Here is a 20,845-nt window from a genome sequence, read left to right as displayed (position 1 = left end):
TTTCCTGTCCCTACTGTGGTCGTTAAGTGAGGACTATCTGTAAAGGAAGCTGGCAGAGAGTAACGTTCTGTAAAGATCACAGGCGTTACTGTTATTTCTGACCCAATGTTTCAAAAGTTGAGACAAAAACAGAAGATTCTGGGGGAAAAATTTCAGAGACATTGAAACATGGATACACACTCTCTCTCATTCTTTTCTGCGTTTTCAAGACTGCCTTTATTCCTTCTGTTTCTTCAGCTTTTCAAAACACTGTAGCTGTGATGAATGTGTTTTTTATTAGTTAGTAGTGCATTAGCAAGACTGATTAGAAAGGGGAGGTATTTCAATTCACGCACAATAGATTTACAACAGTTTTAGAAAAGAGGGAAAGGAAAACTTCATAAAAATTGTCTGATTTATGCAGAAATCTTCATTTCTGCCATGAGAAAATATCAACACCCCTCATGGGATTCTACTTAAGTGGTGTCACAGTCAGATCATTTGCTGTTTTAAAAGAATTCTATTATTGTGAAGGGATGCAAAATGGATTTTATTCAAGCTATGATTTAAATTGATTTTACATCAAGATATATACGCTGAAACTTTCTATAAAAATATTTCTGTAAATATTTCTGTTCTACAATTGACAATACTGTCCAGCGTGGCTTTAGATCACAATTAAATAATAATACAGATTTTTTTTTTTGCATGCCAATTTTTAAAACTATGCAGCTAATTAAAATTAAGGCATTTGGCAAAATATAAGAGAGCAACCTAGTCTTAAGCTCTCGATCGAGACTAAGTTAGTTCCAATTAAGCTAGCTGGGACTCACCTCATTCTTGAGTTCCATGAGACTTAAAGGCAACTAACTCCATCTGATCTGGAGCCCAAAACACCCTGAAACACATAACTGAGATGCAGCCTTCCAAAGTTTGTCTATTTGGATGGTGTTTGCAGGTGTCGTATGTAGGACAGGTACTCATTAATGACAACTTCCTCTTCTTCCAAAGTTAAGTCCAAGTAATCTTCTTCATGTTCTGGAATATCCTCTAAGATTTCACTGACAGCATCAACTTCCATGTCTTCATCTGTTGAAGCCCCAGAAGTGCCTAGAAATAAATGAAACATGGAATGCTCATGGAATGCAAGTCTTCAATTCCTGGGCTCTTTAAGCCCGTCATTCCACAAATGGCATTGTTTTAAGAATAGCTACTACTACTGGATGGGGTTTGTGGGTCAGGGACGCCACAATAATTTCTCAGCTGGTCTGTGAAATAGTAGAAATGTGCTTAATTAAACATTTTCAGAAAGCGTTTGCTCAAGATTTAAGACTTCTTTCTGATTTTAATAAAGGAGATCAATGGGAAATGAAAATAATTTTATAAATTTACTTTTGTAACCACTGGCGGTGGTAAATCCTTTCTTGAGAGACGCGTGGTTCCCTGCTTAAGGATTTAGTGGAAAATGACAAAATAGGAAAACCCCAAGCTGATAGGAGGACAGTTGGAAAAATGCTATTAAGTTCACCCTAAAAAGAAGGAACTAAATTCTTACCAGCATTAAATACAAATAATTAATATAAAATGGGTTTTCTACTTGAATTAATGGTACATTATCAAAATGAGCTGTTATTAAAACCCTCTGCCGGTTTCTAGTAATTTAGAGGAGACTGACACCCTGTTTTTAAATACACAAGAACAGAGGACATTTCACTTGGAAGTCATGGGAAAGGACTGACACTGGGGCTGCATTCCCTTAACTTTTCAGAGTGAGGGTCCTAAACATCTACTCCCTGCTCCACTGTTTCTCAACCTTTAAGAGATGTGGACTTCAACTTCCAGAATTCCCCAGCTAGCTTGAATATTGAGTTGAAGTGCACACCTCTTAAAGCTGCCAAGGTTGAGAAACATTGCCCTAGACACTTGGGATGGGAAGAACCTGTTTGGAAAAGATGGTCCTAATGGGTTGATGAGTTCTTTACTATTTGGTAACAAAGAATGTTACACCCAAAAAGATGTGGATGGCTGATGGTACAAACTCAATCCACAGTGCAATAAAAAAAGAGTATCTATAAAGTCTAGTCAACAAGACATTGTCTGTGTAATAGCTTAGTCACAATTATGACATCCCTCGTTAAAGTCCAAACCATCTATGCATGACCTGTCTGCAGCACATGGAAACCCCATAATTCTTCCATCATCCCCATCTTTGTGGGTTCATATGCTACATAACATCAAGAACATTGTCATCTGTCCTGATTCCCTGCCTCAATATCCTGCAAATTGTTGTCGTCCACTCCTGCCCTGAGCATAGCCCTTTCACCTGCAGAATCGGTAGGAGAATCTTTCGATGAGCTGGACTCATTGGAGGTGGTGGTGGTGCTGTCCGAGGGGGTCTGTAAGTCAGCGGGAAGGGATCCCCCATAATGAAGAAGTGTCTGTATGGCCAGTTGAATGTTGCCTCTGAATACTTTCAGAGCTTGCTCAGCGATTCCAGGATTAAAGCCCATATACACCAGCTAGGTGGTAAAAATAGAAGGAAAACATACATTAAGTCACATTTTAATCTTCTTCCAAGAAATTTAGAGTGGCATCTTTGCCTCAGAACAGACCTACTTCCTAATGTGAGATGAAATATAAAGAAAGCAGTTTAGAACTTCAGAGAATGATGGAACTTTAAAGCTGAACCTGAATGCAAAACGAGTTTCCTCAACAGATTCCAATGTTCTAACTCACTTTCCTCAAGCACTTCCCACATGTGCAGAATCCCAGAATTCTCAGCAATACCCATACTGACTAGGGAATTCTGGGAACTGAAGTATACACAGTGCAAGAATCCCTATGTTAGGAAAACAAGCTCTGATTCTTGCACTATACTGGAAACAATCTGGGGAAACCACAGGTAGTCCTTGCTTATGGACTGCCTCATTTAGTGACCATTCGAAGTTATGATGGCATAATAAAAAAAGGTTTGCAACCAATCCTTGCATTTACAACTGTCGCAGCATCCCATGATTGCCATTTGCATGCTTCCCAAACAGATTGCAACAAGCAGAGTTAATGGAGAACATGGAAGTAAAATTGTAAGTCACAGTCATGTGATGTTTCACTTAACGACTGTGGTGACTTGCTTAATGGCCAAATGGGAAGTGATGCCCTAAGTCCATCATGGTCACATGATTTTCCATTTAGCAACCATGGTGCTTAGCAATGGAGTTGCTGGTCCCAATTGTGGTCACTAAGCAAAGACTACCTGTATACATCTAACTGTAAATATACCTAAAAATTACAACCAAACCACTGGTTGACAAGAATTGCTCACATGTTTGCACCAGCTTCTAAAATGTAGGCTCCCTCCCTCCCTGTCATCCATCCATCCATCCATCCATCCATCCATCCATCCATCCATCCATCCATCCATCCAGGGTAAGGTGTGAATCAATGCTCGCACTCCATTGTGCAAATATACATCAATGGATGAAATAGGTATTATGTGAACTAATCTGGTATAAAAAAACAAAAACAAATCGAAATATTGCAGAAATAGGAGAGCTGCAACTATAGATTGAGCCATGCTGATTCCATGCAATGGTCTGCTTTAGGTAGAATTTTTCCAATATTGGCATTGTATGTCCAAATTAGATCTGAGGACCTGGTTAGTTCCACATGCCCCAAATGGAACCGGCAACAATTTCAAAGGATGCCTGGGCACAAAAATGTCTGGTCAATGACAAAAGATCAGCTGAACCTGGGAGCTCAAAAGAGAAACCAAGAAAATTTAGCCGTCAAAGGCTGTTTTAATGCGCATGAGCAACTGGAATAACTGCAAAAGCAATGCAGCAGATCGAACAAAAAATCACTGGTACCCAACTGAGTTGCAGAGAAGGTTAAAATAGCCACCCTGCCCCACATCCCCCTGAGATGAATGCAAAACATGTGAGCCAAAGTAGGTAAAGCAAAACTGGGTTTCTCTAAAAGACACAGCAAGAAACTCTGATTGAAACGGGAACTCTTAAGCACTCCCTGCAATACTGGGTCTTCCTTGGTTACACAGGGAAATGCCCCAGCAGGATTTTTTTGAGTTACATGTTCTCAAGCACCCTGCCAAGAGGCTCTGAAGAAAGGATGAGGGGCTTGTAGTAAGCTGGAAACTGGAAATGGGTAAATCCTTGAGGGAAGAATAGAACAGAAAATGGAAAATGCACACACACAGACTTACCTGTTCAATACTTTCCTGGGGAACTTGAAACTCATCCCCTGGCGCAGGAGCATCGTCGCTTGGTAAAAGTAACTGGGGATTATCAAGCATAATCTAGAGGAGAAAATGAACAATGGCGGGTGTGTGAAGCTGGACAAAGGAGGGCCACCCCAAGTCAGTGCAAAAGAAAATACATATAAAGCAAGCAACATTTTTACCTAACGTGAGCAGAGGCAAACCCTAGGAATGACGTTTACCTTAACTGCTTCTTCGATGTTTCCTTTTGCCTTGTGGAGCGCCTCTCTAGCTGCTCGCTCGGAATAGCCCATGCTTTTCAAGGAGTTTATGCTTTCTAATCGCTTTCTCCTCTTCGCCCTCTCCTCTCTTCGTATCAGAGCCTTCTCCTGCAGGAGAACCACAGGAAGACATCTGTTCATTAGACGGCAAAACTGGGTCTCCACGCTCACTCTCTGATTTGTAGATTGGTTCTCAGTTTTGGATGTATTCCTTCCCTCATTTTGATGGATTCTGTACTACAATCCTAAAGTCATAAAGTCACTGTCGACTCCTAGTGACCACACAGACAGATTTTCCTCCCTGACCTGGTCTTTCAGGTCTTCCAACAATGTGCTCGTTACAACTATTCTGGCTAAAAACAGATGTTTGTGCCTCAGTGTGCAATCGTGAATTCATCTCAGAGCTTCTTCTCTAAAAACCCGAACCCCTCTGTCAAAACAGCTGTTTCATTTCAGAAGTTAGAAACTACAGTAATACCTCGGTTCACAAATGCTTCTGTTCGCGAACAATTCAGTTCGTGAACAGCAGCGTTCGCAAAATTTTGCTTCCGTTCGCGAACTCCGCATTGGGTGACGAACACAACCTGCGGCCATCTTCCCTGCTCTGACACGTGGTCGTGGCTTCCTCTAGGCGAGATCGCGGTCGCAGACAGACATGTGCTGTGAAGCTTTTTGGTGTCGCCTCAAGCAGGGTTAGTGCTCTCTCTCTTCATACTGTACTGCACTGTACTGTACTGTTTCATATTTTTGTGGTTAAAAAAAAATACATATGTTTCAGAACGGATTAACCTTATTTACATTGAACCTTATGGGGAAATTTGATTCGGTTCGTGACCAATTCGGTTCGTGACCAGAATTGTGGAACGAATTAAGTTCGTGAACCGAGGTACCACTGTATTTATTCGGCGAGAGAACTTTGGGATTCCTTGGCCGTTTCAGTGTGCACACAGGAGAAATTGGCCATTGTACCAGAAGTAGGATTCTGATGTAAGGCAATACAGACGCATGAAACAGAAGCACTAGATGCTTGAAATGGGAGGCTTTGCTAACAGCGCACCACTTCGTGCACAATGCAGAGCTCTCCCCCGCTCCACCCCACCCTGCCACGAGACCGCATGGATTTTTTCCTGCCAAAAATACCCCTTTGGCACGCTACCTCTCTCCTGTTGGAAATATGGTTGGCAGCGTGTTCCAAATTGCCATCGCAAGCTCGGAGACCGAGGCGAGCCTCTTGAGCGGAGAAACCCAGGAGCAACAAGCTATTGATCTTTTCTGGGTCTATGCGCAGCTCTTGAAATAAGCTATGTGCCTGCAAAAGCAAAAAAGAAAAGGAGCACGTTTCTATTAAAGAGTCAAATACGGAAAAAAAACGGTTGCTGCTTGGAGGCTCTGCGGGGAAAAACATCATGCAGTCTAAGCTACTATATATGCCGCTGTATTCAGTGAGGCTTAATCCCAAGGAGATACACATGTAGATTTACAACCTTAGGGAAGGGATTTTAAACCTTGACATAAATACAAGAACTTACTCTCTGAAGACATTCAGCAGCTTCTCTTTCTCTGCCATTGTGATAATGGCTTATTCCTTCAAGCAAGTAGAGCCTCAGAAATAAAGCTTTCTCTCGCCCAGAACTTCCCTAAAGAAAAGGAACTATTTACAAATGGGTCGACATGCAAGGAAGGTTTCACAAATCACAGTGTAACGGACCAAGTTTACATACTGAAACTCACTGGACTATTTGGGTGGGGTAAGAGAAAGAAATTGAAGCTCTGAGCAATACATAACAAGGTTTATATAAGGATCAATCTACCAACCAATTTGGCTCCGGTTTCGTGAAACTCTGCAGAACTAAAACAAATGGTCTTAACAGGCACACCGTTCGAAATGAATTGCCAGAACAAATGCTTCTCATATTTTGAGTTTAAATATTCAAACTTTTAAATATTTAAATCCCTGAAACGTTAGCTTGGAGAGTAAAAATACTCTTTCCAGCATATCTTACTTAATATTTATAACAATATTCAATAATCTACAGCAGTATTCGGGTATAAATCTAAGCCGAGATTCTTTTGGAAACCTGATCATGAGTTGGTTTGCACATGTTGCTAAACCACAATGGGTAGGTTAGCACACAACCCCAAGCCGAAACCCATGTGATTAAGGTGACTTAACATGCTGTGTGAATCACCTCTACAAAAACCAAGTCTTGCACTTTTTTTCTTACATTCCCAACTCTTGGGCTCCCTTTAAGGAGACAGCACAGCGATACGGCTCTTGAAGAAGCATATAGGTTAGAACCTTCTGAAGTTACCCACTCCCAAATTTAATTTCCAAGAGCGTGCAACTTCCTTAGAAAAAAGCCCGAGTGCCAACGACAACCAGCTACCCTCTGATGTTGACATGGCAAAAAGAAAGAAACGAGGATGCAAATGAGGAGGAGTTCATTCAACGTAACTGAGGAGGGGTTCATTAAATACACATAACCAGCCTACTTTTATGGTGACCAGTCTTTCATGGTGCTCTCCATAACACCTTCTGAAGCAGTCATGGGCTGCCAAAAGCTTCTTCTCAGCATCGTCGAGGCACTCCAGTTGTCCCAGGTGGAAGTAGCACCAGACAATGTCCAGCTGCAGCACTGCATAATTATCAACAGTGGTGAGGAGGTCTGAACCACATTCACTGAAAAGCAGAACATATTTGGCACAGGCGTTGCAGAGCTGTTGAAATGTGGGTAGAACTTAGAGGCGTGCAATACAGCGAGACGGCGTAGCAGAGGTCTGATCAGCTAGCATCAGCCGGGGGAGGAGGACACAATCCTGCACTGAATGTCTGCTGGCCGGATGAGCGAAGGAGCATGACAGCAACGTAAACCCAAAAGAAGGGTACGGAGCAGCAACGCCAGCAAAGACACATTGAACAGCCAATAACTGAGGTACGTGCAGGCTATGCCCAACTCCAAAAGAAACACAAATGTGCCAGCTCCTGTCTCCCCGAGCCACACCCAAATCAACAACACAAGTAGCCTCAGATGCCTCCAGGTCAGTGTTTCTCAACCTTAGCAACTTTAAGAGGTCTGGACTTCAACTCCCAGGATTCCCCACCCAGCATGGCTGGCTGGGGAATCCTGGGAGTTGAAGTCCAGACCTCTTAAAGTTGCTAAGGTTGAGAAACACTGCTCCAGGCAAACGGGCTAAATGGAAACTGATCCAAAGGCTGTTAGGAGGAGCTGAATGGGTTTGACGCTGGGGGGCTTAAGTGGTGGATTCTGGAGCATTTCCTGCAGAGCTGTCTATGGCCCCTCAGCAACTTTACACTTACTGCTTGAGTGTGTGGGGTTCACCTTTGGGCTGGGAGAGAGGCCAGTATGCAACCTTGTCGTGGCCATGTCTTCAGATCAGGTGACACAAGATGGCTCCTTCCCATTCTGAGTAACACAATGCCACATTTGGGGATTGTTGGGCAGTGACAATGTTGCCCATAAAGCTGAGGTCAAGGCTAGTTTTTTGGAGCTTCCCCCCCCCTTTTTTTTCTACCACATTTCTCCCTACTGTTGTGGGCTGAACGCACTTGGAAATGACTGGGAAGAGAAGCAACCTGTTTTTGGCTCATTTTAGCAGCGGCACAAAACTGCTGTGTGAAGCACCAGAATTAGAAAAGAAGTTAGGCAAAAGGGGACTGAGATTTTTACCAGAAGTGTTTATCTGCATCCAACAGGTATGGTAATGCCACAGCATATTCTTTTTTCTTCAACAAAGCTCGGCCCTTTTCATGGTACCCCATAGCTATTAAAAGAGCCTGCAAAAGAGGAGGAGGAGGAGGAGGAGGAGGAGGAGGAGGAGGAGAGGGGGAGGGGGAGGAAGGGGAGGGGGAGGGGGAATATTTCACTCACATTAATCCTTAACAATAAAATTGCATTTCAAACAAAACATCCTTGATGATTATGGGGGGTGGGGGAGATGGATGGGCAGGGGAGAACACAACTTTTGTGTAGCTCACACTTACTTTTTTGGCTTGCGAAGGGATCTGGATAGTTCTTCCAGTCTGATTTGCTATGTCCAGGTAAGGTGTGGTGTCTGGGTCGAAGGAATCCTCTGTAACAGAGCGTGCACGTTAAAAAAAAAAAGCAACACGTCTCAATAACATTCCAAGAAATCAAAGGGGCACAACTTAAAATTAGGGGTCACATAGCCCCCCCAAAGCCCTGAATGTGAGTGCTGGAGACCCCCCAACATTATTACGAAGCTCCAATTTTTAATGTGATAGAAAAAAAGAGTGATTCAGCACATGATTGTAGAGTCATCCCATTTTTAACATAAATGAAATTAAATGAAATCTCGTTTTATTTAACTTCTATCTTGGAGGGTTGCACCAGCAAACTTCTCAGAGGGTTAGGGTAGCCATCAGCCTGGTAAAAGGTGAGCATCCCTGAAATAAACTAGGGACTAACAGTTCCTTGGCATGCCTATAAAACTAGGACCACAACGACCGATTTAATTCCCTCATTCTCTATTCACAGGTAAGAATTTTCAAAAGAGTTTTCTACAGAATAAACCACAAGACACAATCAGAATCACATTGCATCCAAAAATGCTGATTTTTTGGACTCCTTAATTAAGTTTTTATACCAGTGTTTCTCAACCTTGGGGACTTTAAGATGAGTGGACTTCAACTCCCAGAATTTCCCAGCCAGCATGACCAAGACCAAGACCAAGACCAAGAAAATCTTGGTTGGATGGAGTTGACAAGATCCTTAAAGGAGAACTATGAGAAATTTAAAGAACAGGGTGGCATATAAAGTGTTGGACAGAGGTGAAAGAAACAAGGATGGCTTGCAAGGACAGAAAGATATGGATGGGATGGAAGCCATAATGCTTTCCAAATATTCAGACAGACACAAAGAATGATGTTGATATAAATTAGATTCTGCTCTAGTTCCTTTTCTGATCTCATGTCTTTAATTTCCTTGGCATAGTATTTCTTATTCTCGTTTTGCACTTTGCATAACGTCGCTTACCATGATATGGTAACAGTTGATGAGTATATATATGCGTGTAGTAAAAGTGTGAGATTTAAGCAAAAAAGTTCCTTTACCTCTTTCAGCAAGTATTTCTAATCCCCTTTTTGTCCTCTGCATCCTTTTATTTATTTCTTTCTTCTTTAAGGCCTCTTCTTTAAGCTGCATCTCTTCTTCACGGATTTTTCTTCTGGTTTCTTCTTCGCTCAGTTTCAGTTCAAGCACCATGACTTTGACGTTGTGAGTTACCCCCTGCTCTTCTAAGGTCTTTCCTGTAAAGTGGAAGCTGATTAATGTGCCAGCCAAAAAGAGCAGGAGGACTTCTGAAATAGAAGCTTCAGTATACAGAAGTTTGAAAATCAAAAAAGGAGCAGCTCTCTTCAGAATATGAATAAACAATTGTTCCGCAAATGCATTTAAACGCAAGATACATACCTAATTCCAGTTGTTTCTTATTTATAATTACTTTAATGCAGGTTTCTTCAAATCCGTATGTCTGTGCTATTCTGGGAAGAAGAAGAATAGCTAGTAAAAGCAATTCAGCTTTACGATTATACTGTGCACTCTTTGGAAGAACTAACTTTTCATAACTATTATTATACCCCATGATAACAATCAAGAAGCACAATTTTACAGTCTGGATAAGATAAGGACAAGTGGAAATCCTTTCTCAAAGCAAGAAATGCCAAGATGAAGGATAGTGTACAGCAACAGATCAGCCAGGCCCGTCTTTCTAATGATGCCAAGGTTGCAACTCCAGACATGCTTACGCACACCAAGGAATTCACTGAGATGTGCTTTGGGATAAACATCTTTTTAAATCTATCACATATGACCAGAGACATCTTTTCACGATACTATATTAACTCAGAAAACCTACTTCTGTGTTCAGACTGGCAACTGGTAAAATGAATTTCTTCTGTGTTTATACCTCTCTCAGAATGAATACAGTACACACCAATGCTTTCTATGGTATGTATTCGGGATCGGGGATCATTATAGCACACAATTACATAAAATAAATTACAGGAACTTTTGAGCAAAGCACTTTTATTTTAAGTAAAAAGATAGATCCTTACTGAGATCGCAACTCTTTGCCTGTGATGACCAATTTGGTTTCCAGTATGTTTTTTTGTATCTATGAAAAACAGAAAATATCGATTCATTTAAAGATGATACGGATTATGGGTCTTCAAACACACTGGTCTTGTTTACAGAGCAGCACTGATACAACAAACGTTCAACCTTTTCCTTTTGGATTTCTGGATTTTGTTCTGACCACCGTAGCAGCATTCTTTAACATAGGTTTGACTTCATTCCACTCCTTCCTCACGTCTTTCATTTTTTCCCCCTCTCCAATTCACAAGCACTGATAAACACAGAGCAAAAGGGAATCCTATATTCAATCTAGTCGTGCATATATACGCAAGGCAGAGGAGAGAAGAAATGAGAAGAGAAAGAAGAAAAAGACACAATGAACTATCAGTTCTGGAATTAATGACAGAAATTATCCCTATTAAATCTGAAGGAAATGTGGGGAAAAATAATTGGGTGAAACAAATCTATACAACAGAAATTCTGGGGAAATCTCTTCACTCCCAGATTGTTCCTGATGTTGGCTCTACTAAAGTACAAGAAGCATCAATTTCAAGTAGACACAGGTTCCTTGTCTTTAAGAATTCAATAGTCCAATGGGCACTGGAATCAAGTGGCATTAGGATCAAGTGGAAGAGGTGAAGAATCTGTTGATCCAGAGATGTGATAGGGAAAAGGGATCTGAGGATGGCAATACCATTTTTCCATTCAAGAGCGATTAAAACAGCTCTCCTTTTCCAGCAGGAACAGCAACAGCAAAGTACAGTACTTTAATTATCGCTACACATGCCCTCATGTTACCATAACTAAAATAGCAGTTGGGCTGTTTTCCTGCCATCTTAAGCTCAGGAACCTTTTTATGGGTAGAGTTTTTAATGAAAGCACTGAAACAAATATAATGCTGCAAGAGAATAGTGAACATAGCAGCCTGCTTTATTCCCACTAAATGAACATTCTTTTTAATGCAAGGGCTGGTTAAGATTTCAGACTTAGCCAGACGTTGTTGCCAACTATGTTTCATTGCCTTTATTCAATAATTTCATCTGGGGCTATTTCCCCCTAATAAGTTGCTTTTTACAATCCTAGGAGGATTAACTAGGTCATACGAGTGTTTTCACAATATGCTTATCTATTATTACCGTAATCACCGCTGACTCAGTTGACTAAGTTTAACAATAAACATAACCACATCAGCTGGGTTGGCATAACACATAGTAGGCTAAAATGTAGACAGCCAGTTTCTGGTTCAGTGTGTAATGCAAATAGTACTAGTATTTTGTCCTGAGAGTTTGCCTCTTCTGGATTTAAGAAACAAAGTCAACTCCAGTGGATTCCTACCCCACTTCTCTTTTACATAAATAAAATAAAGACACGGTATAGTCTCATTTTTTCTGGAGAAGGCTCTAATGCTGGGAAAGGTGGAAGGAAAAAGAAGATGACCAGCAGCAAGGGGGATGGACTTAGTTACATGGGCAATGGGGGCACTGTTGGAAGAGCTGAAGGACCAGGTTGGGGACAGATCATCATGGAGAAAATCTATCTATGTGGCCAAGAGTCGACCACAACCTGATGGCATGTAATCAATCAATCAATCAATCAATCAATCAATCAATCAATCAATCATCTCATTTATTTGCCTACTGCAGTGTTTCTCAACCTTGGCAGCTTTCAGATGGGTGGACTTCAACTCCCAGAATCCCCCAGCCAGCCATGCTGGCTGGGGAATTCTGGGAGTTGAAGTCCCCCCATCTGAAAGCTGCTGAGGTTGAGAAACACTGGCCTCCTGTGTACATATGACATACTATTGTTCAATATTTGGCTAAAATGGCTCCTAGTGCACGTTTTACACATGCTTCTTCAGATAACATGAAGCAGCTGCTTACTTTACCCATCCTTGAAGGCAAGGCTACTTCAAGTGTCGCCACGCCAGTCACCCTATAAGCTTCATTGCCCATTCCCCGCTCGACTGCTTTACAACGTATTTCTTCCAGAAGAGCCTCTATTTCATTGTCATTATAATTTAGCCTGGCTGAATATTGCCGGGTGAGATCCTAGGATGATAAAAATGAATCTGTTAAGAATACCAACGCAATAAAATCGCATGAAATAAAAACAGCGACAGTATGGCAGCTGGCTTACTTTCAGCTCCTCTCCAGCCTCCTTGTTGCTGTTGGTATACGGAGGCTTCCATAGCTGAATTTTGTCTTCACGCAAATAGTTTTTCAGCTTCGCTGCAAGATACTTGTTCTGTGCCATCCTGGCATTAAAAAAAAAAAAAAAAACAGAAGGAAAACATTTACACTTGGGTAGGCAACTTATTTTGAAAAATGTCGTAATTGTGCTTCTGATTCGGTTAAAACACGTGTCCTTTTACATCTCAAGAGGATGTAAAATATAGGTATACCTGTAAATCTGGCCCCTTTTTGTGCTTAAATTAAACAAACATGAGAAAGAGTGAGGTGGAAGAACACATGGCTTGCATGTCCAATCTGCAGGATCTCCCAGTAGGGCTGAGAAAGCTAGAAACCAGGAGATCATGAGTTCTAGTCCTGCCTTGAAAAAATAACTTTGGACAAATTTGATGCAGATTTCATCCCGGTGTGAACCCAGTTCATATATAGCATTTCCATTAAAGGGAGATTCAACCCACTACATTTATTTTTATACGTATACATAAAGTTTCTACGTATGTAAAAAAACTTCTTGGGGGTATCTCAGCAATTCTAACCTGCTATCTTGTGACGTCTGTTTCAAGCTGCAGAAGCAAGTTCATTTGTAAGTTTATAACATATGGAGGATTGTAAAAACCCTCTTAGCATCTCACCATCCTGACCTACACAGAATATGGACTTTCTACTCAGAAGATAAAATGCAGGAAGCTGCGTAACAAGCAGCCAATCAATCTGAAATAGATTGGCAAATAATCTATCATAAACGTTTTTTATTTGCTCGTGGAGCTGTTCTCGTTCTGCAAAGCGGTTCTTCTTAAGCAGCCACTGGCAGGCTACGATCATAAAGTGTTATCCACTGAAAGAAAGTAAAGTATGTGCTTTTTACTGGTGTCCATGGAGATGGATGCTGAATCAAAGCGTAAAGGGTTTGTGTTTTCCCTAAGGTGACACGTTTTATGAAACAAAAATCTAAGCAAACTAAAATCCTAGCAAGATTTTACAAAGCTGGCTCAGATGTGTAAAGTGAAAGGTCGTACTCAACTGGAATTTTATTTATTTTTGGTGCCTTTGAGTCAGTTTTTGATTCCTGGTGACTGCCTGGACAAGTCCCTGCAGTTTTCTTGGTAAGGTTATTTGGAAGTGGTTTGCCACTGCCTGCTTCCTAGGGCTGAGAGAGCGTGACTGGCTCAAGGTTATCCAGCTGGCTGGCTCTGTGCCTAAGGTGGGACTAGAACTCACGGCCTTCCGGCTTCTAGCCTGATGCCTCAACCACTACACCAAACTGGGGCTCTGGAATAGAATACTGGAATAGTGCTACGTTTATCAACTGCTAACAAAGGCACCCCAAATCTGCTTTTGTGCATTTCATTGCACTCTGATTGGCAGAATCAATGCAACACAGACATCTAGCAAAGGCAACCTGCAAATGCCTGGAGATCGAGATACAATTAAAAGCCAGCTGAAGAGTTCATATGAACCACGACAGAAGTTTCAAAGGCAAACTCTTCAAGCCACTTTTTCCAGAAAAATCCAGTCCTCATGAAGAGTCTGTCTGAGGACTGCAGCTGTCACCACGACTCTGCCATCTCTGGGTCTTCTACGTTTACTCTCTGTCAACAATCCCAGAGCAATCCAAGTGGAAGCCAGGTTTTACAGATGCAGCCAATAGAGCCGGCCAACATTTCCGTTCTTTTGGAGTTGGGACGCAAGAAGGAAGCTAGAGAAAAGCACCGACTGGTCCCTTTCGCAGACCCTCTTCCAATCACCATATGGAAAAGCAGAAGGTCAGCAGCTTAGCTTCCCTTCGCGTTACCCATTCTGCCAACTCTGTGATCCTCATGCCCAGCTTTGCCATTTCTCTTTCAGCCAGATCAGGAAATGGGAAAGCGTCCCCCGAGCCAGGAGGGTCTCCCAAGCAGCTGGCTGGGGAAGAGAGGAAATCTTAAAGGGCAAAATAAATGGAAGGAGAACAAGGAAGGGGTACAGAGCCTGGTTTGTGGAATTCTTTCCAATCCTTAAGAGCAGCTCCATTCTGGACCATATGACTGGAAGGGAGTAGGGAAGCGGGGGAGGCTGAGAACAGAACTATCATTCATCATCACCATCATCTTCATCATCATCAGTAATTCTGAGTTGTTGCCCAGATGATTCTCCCACTGGGATGCACAGGGAGAATTTTTCTCTCTCTGTAGTAACCAGGACAGATCTGGGCCATTTTCAAACTCTACCTTTCTTTGGCTGGCTTCCCTCCATGCCTAACATTCCACTTTTTGGAGAAGTATTCTGCTGATACAGTCCCAGCCCCTTTCTTTCATAATTTCTTTCCAAAGTTCTGCTGGTTGGAAAGAATAAAGACGGGAGGAAAAGCCTGCAGAGATTGGCACTGGTTGCTGGTTTGGTTCTGGGTGCGATTCAAAATGCTGGTTGTTATCTATAAAGCCCCACATGGCATAGGACCCGGTCACTTGAGGGACCGCCTGTCTCCCATAGCAACTACCTGCCTGATTTGATCCTGCAGGGTTGACGGGCTGGGGGTTCCTTCAATTAAACCATGTCCTCCATTGGGACCCCAGAAGTGTACCTTCTCTGTAACAGCGCCTGCCCTCTGGAACAAGGTTCCCCCGAGATCCAGATGGCCCCCACTCTGCTGTGGTTTAGAAGAGCCATGAAGACCGGGCTCTTCACCCAGGACTTTGGTGAGGGACAGTGAGACCCCTTGCTTCATCGCACTTGCCATCTTTTATCTTCTACTGATTTTATTGTAATTTCTTTGATTATCGTGAGCTGGCTAAAGTCCTTCAGAGTCTGGTGGCACAATAAATTATTATTTCCCAACCCCTTCACCAGCCGTGACCAGAGGTGTATTTTCTTCTGTGTAAGTAACCTGTTATGTCTTTTTGTGTGTTTCTGCTTTCCTCTAGTACTGTGTCCATGTGTGTTTGTGGGTGCGGGTCCTCCACTCGCTCATGTGACTGGGAAGGGGGCTTAGAACAGAATAGCAGGAAACATTGCAAGACACTGACCAACTGACCAGTGTAGAGATACACTGGGGAATTTCCTCCCCCACAATACCTATTCTGATTCAGCTATTTTTGAACTCAATTCTTCTTTGCTAAGTTCCATCCTGCACACCAAATCTGGTCCCACTGTGTTCAATTTTCAGAGAGTTACCTGGCAGATGGGCGGACTGACAGACTCCCAACCCCCTTCAGATAATGTCTTTCCAACATTCTGTTGGGTGGGAAAGAATACAAAGTGTAAATCAAGACCATTGCTTGAAAGACAACTATATGCAGAGTCTCTTAAAGATTCAGGAGGTTCTACTACGGTTGCTTAAAGGATTGGCCAAACACTGCCATCTTCCACTATAGATGAAACAGTAAAATTGATTCATTAGTTTTGCTTTCATGATACTTGATTCACTGACATTTTGCATACATTTTATAGACACCGCAGTGGAAAATGAAAATGAAAACAGAAGAAAATAATTCTATCTCGATTCTATTCCGGGAAACTTTATCTTCCCATAAAAAGTCCCTTTATTTACAAATGCCTTCATAAAAAGGAAAGTGAGGGAGATTTTATCTTCAGAGTTTTGCTAGGAGACCTTATGAAATCTACATTCCCCTTTGATTTTTGATTGTTAAAAGGAATCTGTCAGAAAAAAAGCAAATGATCCTTACTTGTCCAAGCACTGCCTGTGATTTTCCAATTATTTAAGACTGCTGGTAGAGTACCGGGGCTCAGGTGATCATATATCATTTTTTCTTTTCCATACCTATGTCCTTCCTGGCCCCCTTTTTTTTTCATGTCTTTTACTATCATTCTGGCATCTTCTTATTCAGCACTGGACAACAGGCGAACAGAGTTTTTAACCATTCTGACTGCAAGACACTACAACAGCTGTTTTATCCAACTTATTAAATGTTATGCTGGGGATCCTATTTTTCATTGTTTTACTCTTTACCAGCATTTAATTTTGTCCTCAACCCCCTTTGAATGGTAATAGCAGGGAAAAATCCAAGCTAAATTACAGTATATTGTTTGATTTGGGTTGGTTCGCTTAAGATGTTTTGGAGGGATTTAGTTGGTTTGTGTGCTACAGCGATGCCATGTGGTTGTAGCAGGACAAATTTTATTTATTTAATTTATTTATTTATCAAACTTATCCCCCACCCATCTCCCCCCAATGGGGGACTCTGGGCGGCTTACAAAAGATTAAAACAATAAATAAATACAGTTAAAATTTATAAAAATACCGTAAATTGCATTGTACGGTTTATGTATGCAGGTTGGGGATATACAGCGCGGTGTGCAACTGTATGGTGGGGGGACAAGCAACAAAAAATGTATTGTGGCATTACAACACGCCCACCACTCCCACACCAGTGTGGGGGACCTTGCCCTGAAAGTCCTAAAGGGCAGACTTTGTGTCAAGTCATTGCATGGGGCGGAGCTTGCATCGTGACATCATGGCACAAAGGCAAGGGAGGGGCTCGCATTGTGACGTCACAGGACAAAAGAATGGTGCTCGCATTGTGACATCACAACACACATTTCCTTATTTTGGTATCCCGGGGAAGTGGGAAGAGATACCTATATTCCCAAGGCCCCTAACTCCTTGGCCAGGATGATAGGCCTTGAAGCCCAGCCCATCTGGAGGGCTCAGGGTTAGACAAAGCGGACCCCCTCTGAGGTAAGACCAGGAAGCCGGGCGGGGAGTACCCTCCCCAGGATCCCCAGCCCGCTTGCCAACCCCCTGCGCTCCCTCTCTCCCGTCGCCAAAAGGAGAGGCCCCGGCCGGCCCTGGGCGCTCCCGTTTAGCCGCAGCTCCCCGTCCCCGAGGGAGGAGGAGGAGGAAGGGGAGGCGCCCCGCCCGCCCGGCCCGTCGCCCGCGGGCGCTCCCGGCTTACCTGCGCGCGCTCTTCCCTGTCGCCGGCGCGCGCTGCCCTGGAGGCGGGCCGCTCGCGCTGGACGTCAGAAACGAAAGCGAGAGAACACTCCTGCGCCGAGGGGGCGGGACGAGGGGCGGGCACGTGACCGGTGGCCTGGCGACCTCCCGTCGCCATTTTGGTGCCTCTCGCCGAAGGAGGGAGCCGGGCTGCGCGCGCAGGGGGGCGGGCCGGGCTTTTCGGGCTGCGGCGGCGGCCTCCCCGGCCGGCTCGGGTAGGAAGCGCCTCCAGCACGAGCCCTTCGCCACACACGCACCTTGCTGAGGGCGCCGAAGGCTTGCCCTTCTCCAGTAGGGAGCCAGAAGGGCGCTGCCGTTCTCCCGATGACCGCTAGAGGGCCGCAAAGGCAGTGTTCTGTGGCCCTCTAGTGGCCCTCCCGGTTAGTGCAGTCCCTGATCTTGGTACGCGGCCCCTGCTGCTCCTTCTGTTAGAAGCAGTGTGATGGCTTTCTCGAAAGCAAGCTTGCAGCCTTATCCAGTAAAGTGAAAAAGGGGGGATGGGGGAAAAAAAGAAGACCCCAAATCAAATTGAAAAAGTTGTCCTGGAGTCTGGCTTGGTTCCTGGGGATTGTGCGGGGTGCTCCTTCTTGCAACTTGATTCTGGCAAGAACTTGCAGCCCTTCCGGGGGCAGGGTTGAAATCTCTTGGGTCCTCCTCCTCCATCCTCTTGTTTTCCCTTAATCCTTCCCACAACCTTGCCAGACCTAGCCAATTTTTTGTTAGGTCCATTCTCCCCTCTCATTGCGGGCCTAAAATCAGTCTCTACTCGCTAATCTTCATCTCAAGGGAGCCATCAGCCTAACCTTGGCCCAGAATGGATTGGGTCTTGCAGCAGCCATCTCCATCTTCTTAGTAACTACCTCCACGTTTGTATTTTGAAGGCAGCAATCATCCTTGGCTTTCTCAGTGTCCAGCATCTGCAGCCGTCCCCTACCATGGGAAAAGGCCATTGCTTTCAATATTCTGACCTTTGTGGTCGTTGAAAGGCCCTTCATCTTTTATTTTTTGGTATTTTAATTGTTAAATTTGCTTTGTGTATAAAAACTTTAAGTAACAATACAATGGAGACCTTAACAGTACAGGTAGACCTTGCTTAGGGACTGCCCTGTTTAGTGACCAAAGTTATGGTGCTGAAAAAGTAACGTTACGACCAGTACTCGCGTTTATGACTGTCACAGCATCCCCATGGTCATGTGATCGACATTCGGGTGCTTGGCAACCAGCAAGTGTTTATGACCATCACAGTGTCCGGTCATGGGATCACCATTTGTGCACTTCACAACTGGCTTCCAGCAAGCAGAGTCAATGGAGAAGCTGGCAGTAAAATTGCATGTCATGGTCATGTGATATCTCGCTTAATGACCACCAGTGATTCGCTTAATGACTGAATGGGAAGCGATGTCGTAAATCTGTTGTGGTCACATGATATTTTGCTTAGTGACCACATTGCTTAGTGATGGAGTTGCCAGTCCCAATTGTGGTTGCTAAGCGAGGACTACCTGTAATCCGCTCAAGACCGAAACCTGTATTGTACAACAAATATTTTGATGCAATCTGAGCATTTTTTTTCAAATGTTATAGTCAATTCCGGATGAAAAAGCCAAATAATCTTATGCTCAGTAACACTGATATCCTAAATTATAATTAATATTGCTATAATACTTCTTTCTCTTTTCTTTATCCACAATAGTCTAAGTTATCTAAACAATACTGTAGAGTGTTAATAATCTTCAATTAATATTTTATATTATTAATATATAATTAATATTGTATATTGTATCAAAACAATATAATGTTAAGAATTACAAAATAATAATAGTAAAAAGAAAGCCCCTTTAATGATATTGTCTGTTACTGTCTTCTTCCCTAACATTAATCTTGGTTCCTTCTGCACACCATCCATCTTTATCCGTTCCTCAGCCCTAGAAAACTAAAGCTTTTACCATCTCTATTTCTTCTGATCTTAAAAGTGAGCTGTGTTAATCTGTAGTGGCAAAGCTTATAAAATTTGTTAGTGGGAAAAGGAGCTACCAGATGTCTCCTGATTATCTTCTCATCTAAGTATGCAGATTGACTTTCCTTTTGTCTTTATTTAACTTGTGTTTTTTTCACTTTTCATGCTTATTTTTACTCTCCTATGCCTTCTTTCAATTAAAGTGGTTTCCTCTGATTATTTAAAATGGCTGGCATTTTGACTTCCAGCTATGACCCCAACTGGCATCTCTTCTAAATGCTAATTCAGCATCCCCTTACTTTTGTACATGCAACCACTTCATAAATTTGGCAAGAGCAAATCTGACTCTTAAAAAAGTTTTATCACAATATACGTTACTAGAAAATGAAGCGGTGTTAATAGCGAAAAAAAAATCCAAATTCCAGGTCAGCAGTCTTCATTTCAGCCAAGCACACAAAGCTTAGTTTTGAGTAATCACAGCCAAGTCTGCTTTGTTCAACATTGTGGTTTAGTAGTAGAAGTAGCCATTGCGATTGCTTATAATCGCATCCAGATATAACAATAGATCATGGTTGAATGAGAATCTGAAATTTCCATTTGTGATTTGTAATACAGGGAAGTCTTGCCTGTCTGCATTCTTGTAACTATAAACCATGGATTATGATTGAGGGCAGAATAAGTCTCCCTAAACCTCTAAAGATAAAGCTTGAATCTTACTGGCTACATATAGAATTCCTTATTAGGAAAGATTGTGCATACGTGGTGCAAATGAGAGATTGCTCATATGTTACTTAAATGTCAATTGTATGCTACGGAAAGGGCCTATCAGTTAGAATCCCACATCAAATTTAAGAACTTTTGGGAGACTGAGTTTAAATGGTCCCACTTACTGCAAGGAACCAGTTTGTTGGCCTTTAGAAGGACTGCTGCTTTTAAATACAAAATAATGCAGAAAAGGAAAGATCACTTAGCACAGACTGGAGTTGATTGTGGGGGCAATAAAATGATTTGACCGATATTGATACTGATTACCGTTTTAATTGTATTTCCTTTCTTTGTTGATTCTTTATTGTTTGATGAGATGGTTGAAGACTAATGAATAAAGTCTTTATGTTATGACTGTATGGCGGAGTCATGTAGTGCTTCAGATTCTGTTGGGAAGGGAAGCTTCCTTCAAAACATCTAG

General features: G+C 42.6%; 1 protein-coding gene across 1 annotated transcript; it reads right to left on the bottom strand.

Annotated features, from left to right (window-relative positions):
- Positions 1 to 195: 195 nt before the first annotated feature.
- NUB1 (negative regulator of ubiquitin like proteins 1) lies at positions 196 to 17,824 on the bottom strand. The gene is made up of 15 exons (XM_088150278.1): positions 17,668 to 17,824; positions 12,723 to 12,840; positions 12,467 to 12,634; positions 10,568 to 10,626; positions 9,924 to 9,994; positions 9,566 to 9,760; positions 8,477 to 8,565; positions 8,163 to 8,269; positions 6,967 to 7,153; positions 6,003 to 6,110; positions 5,630 to 5,782; positions 4,435 to 4,581; positions 4,199 to 4,291; positions 2,303 to 2,498; positions 196 to 1,089 (listed from the first exon to the last, which is right to left on the bottom strand). The coding sequence occupies exons 2-15, from the start codon at positions 12,837 to 12,839 to the stop codon at positions 917 to 919; spliced, it is 1,863 nt and encodes a 620-aa protein (XP_088006404.1). The 5' UTR covers position 12,840; positions 17,668 to 17,824; the 3' UTR covers positions 196 to 916.
- Between the last annotated feature and the right edge of the window lie 3,021 nt (positions 17,825 to 20,845).

Source organism: Python bivittatus, unplaced genomic scaffold (genome assembly GCF_059951505.1).
Source record: "Python bivittatus isolate LINGU-HERP-01145 unplaced genomic scaffold, Pbiv_v1 ctg000610_np1212, whole genome shotgun sequence".
NCBI lineage: Eukaryota > Metazoa > Chordata > Lepidosauria > Squamata > Pythonidae > Python > Python bivittatus.
The sequence above is the reverse complement of the archived record's forward strand: the minus strand, read 5'-3'. Positions and strand labels throughout refer to the sequence as shown.

Excerpts from the sequence above, each read along its gene's own strand:
- NUB1 (XM_088150278.1), bottom strand. The coding sequence starts at position 12,839 with ATGGCACAGAACAAGTATCTTGCAGCGAAGCTGAAAAACTATTTGCGT. Across the intron at positions 10,627-12,466 it reads TGCCTTCAAGGATGGGTAAA|ATACAAAAAAACATACTGGA; the intron begins GTAAGCAGCTGC and ends TGTTTTTCATAG. Across the intron at positions 5,783-6,002 it reads CTGCTGAATGTCTTCAGAGA|GCACATAGCTTATTTCAAGA; the intron begins GTAAGTTCTTGT and ends TTGCTTTTGCAG.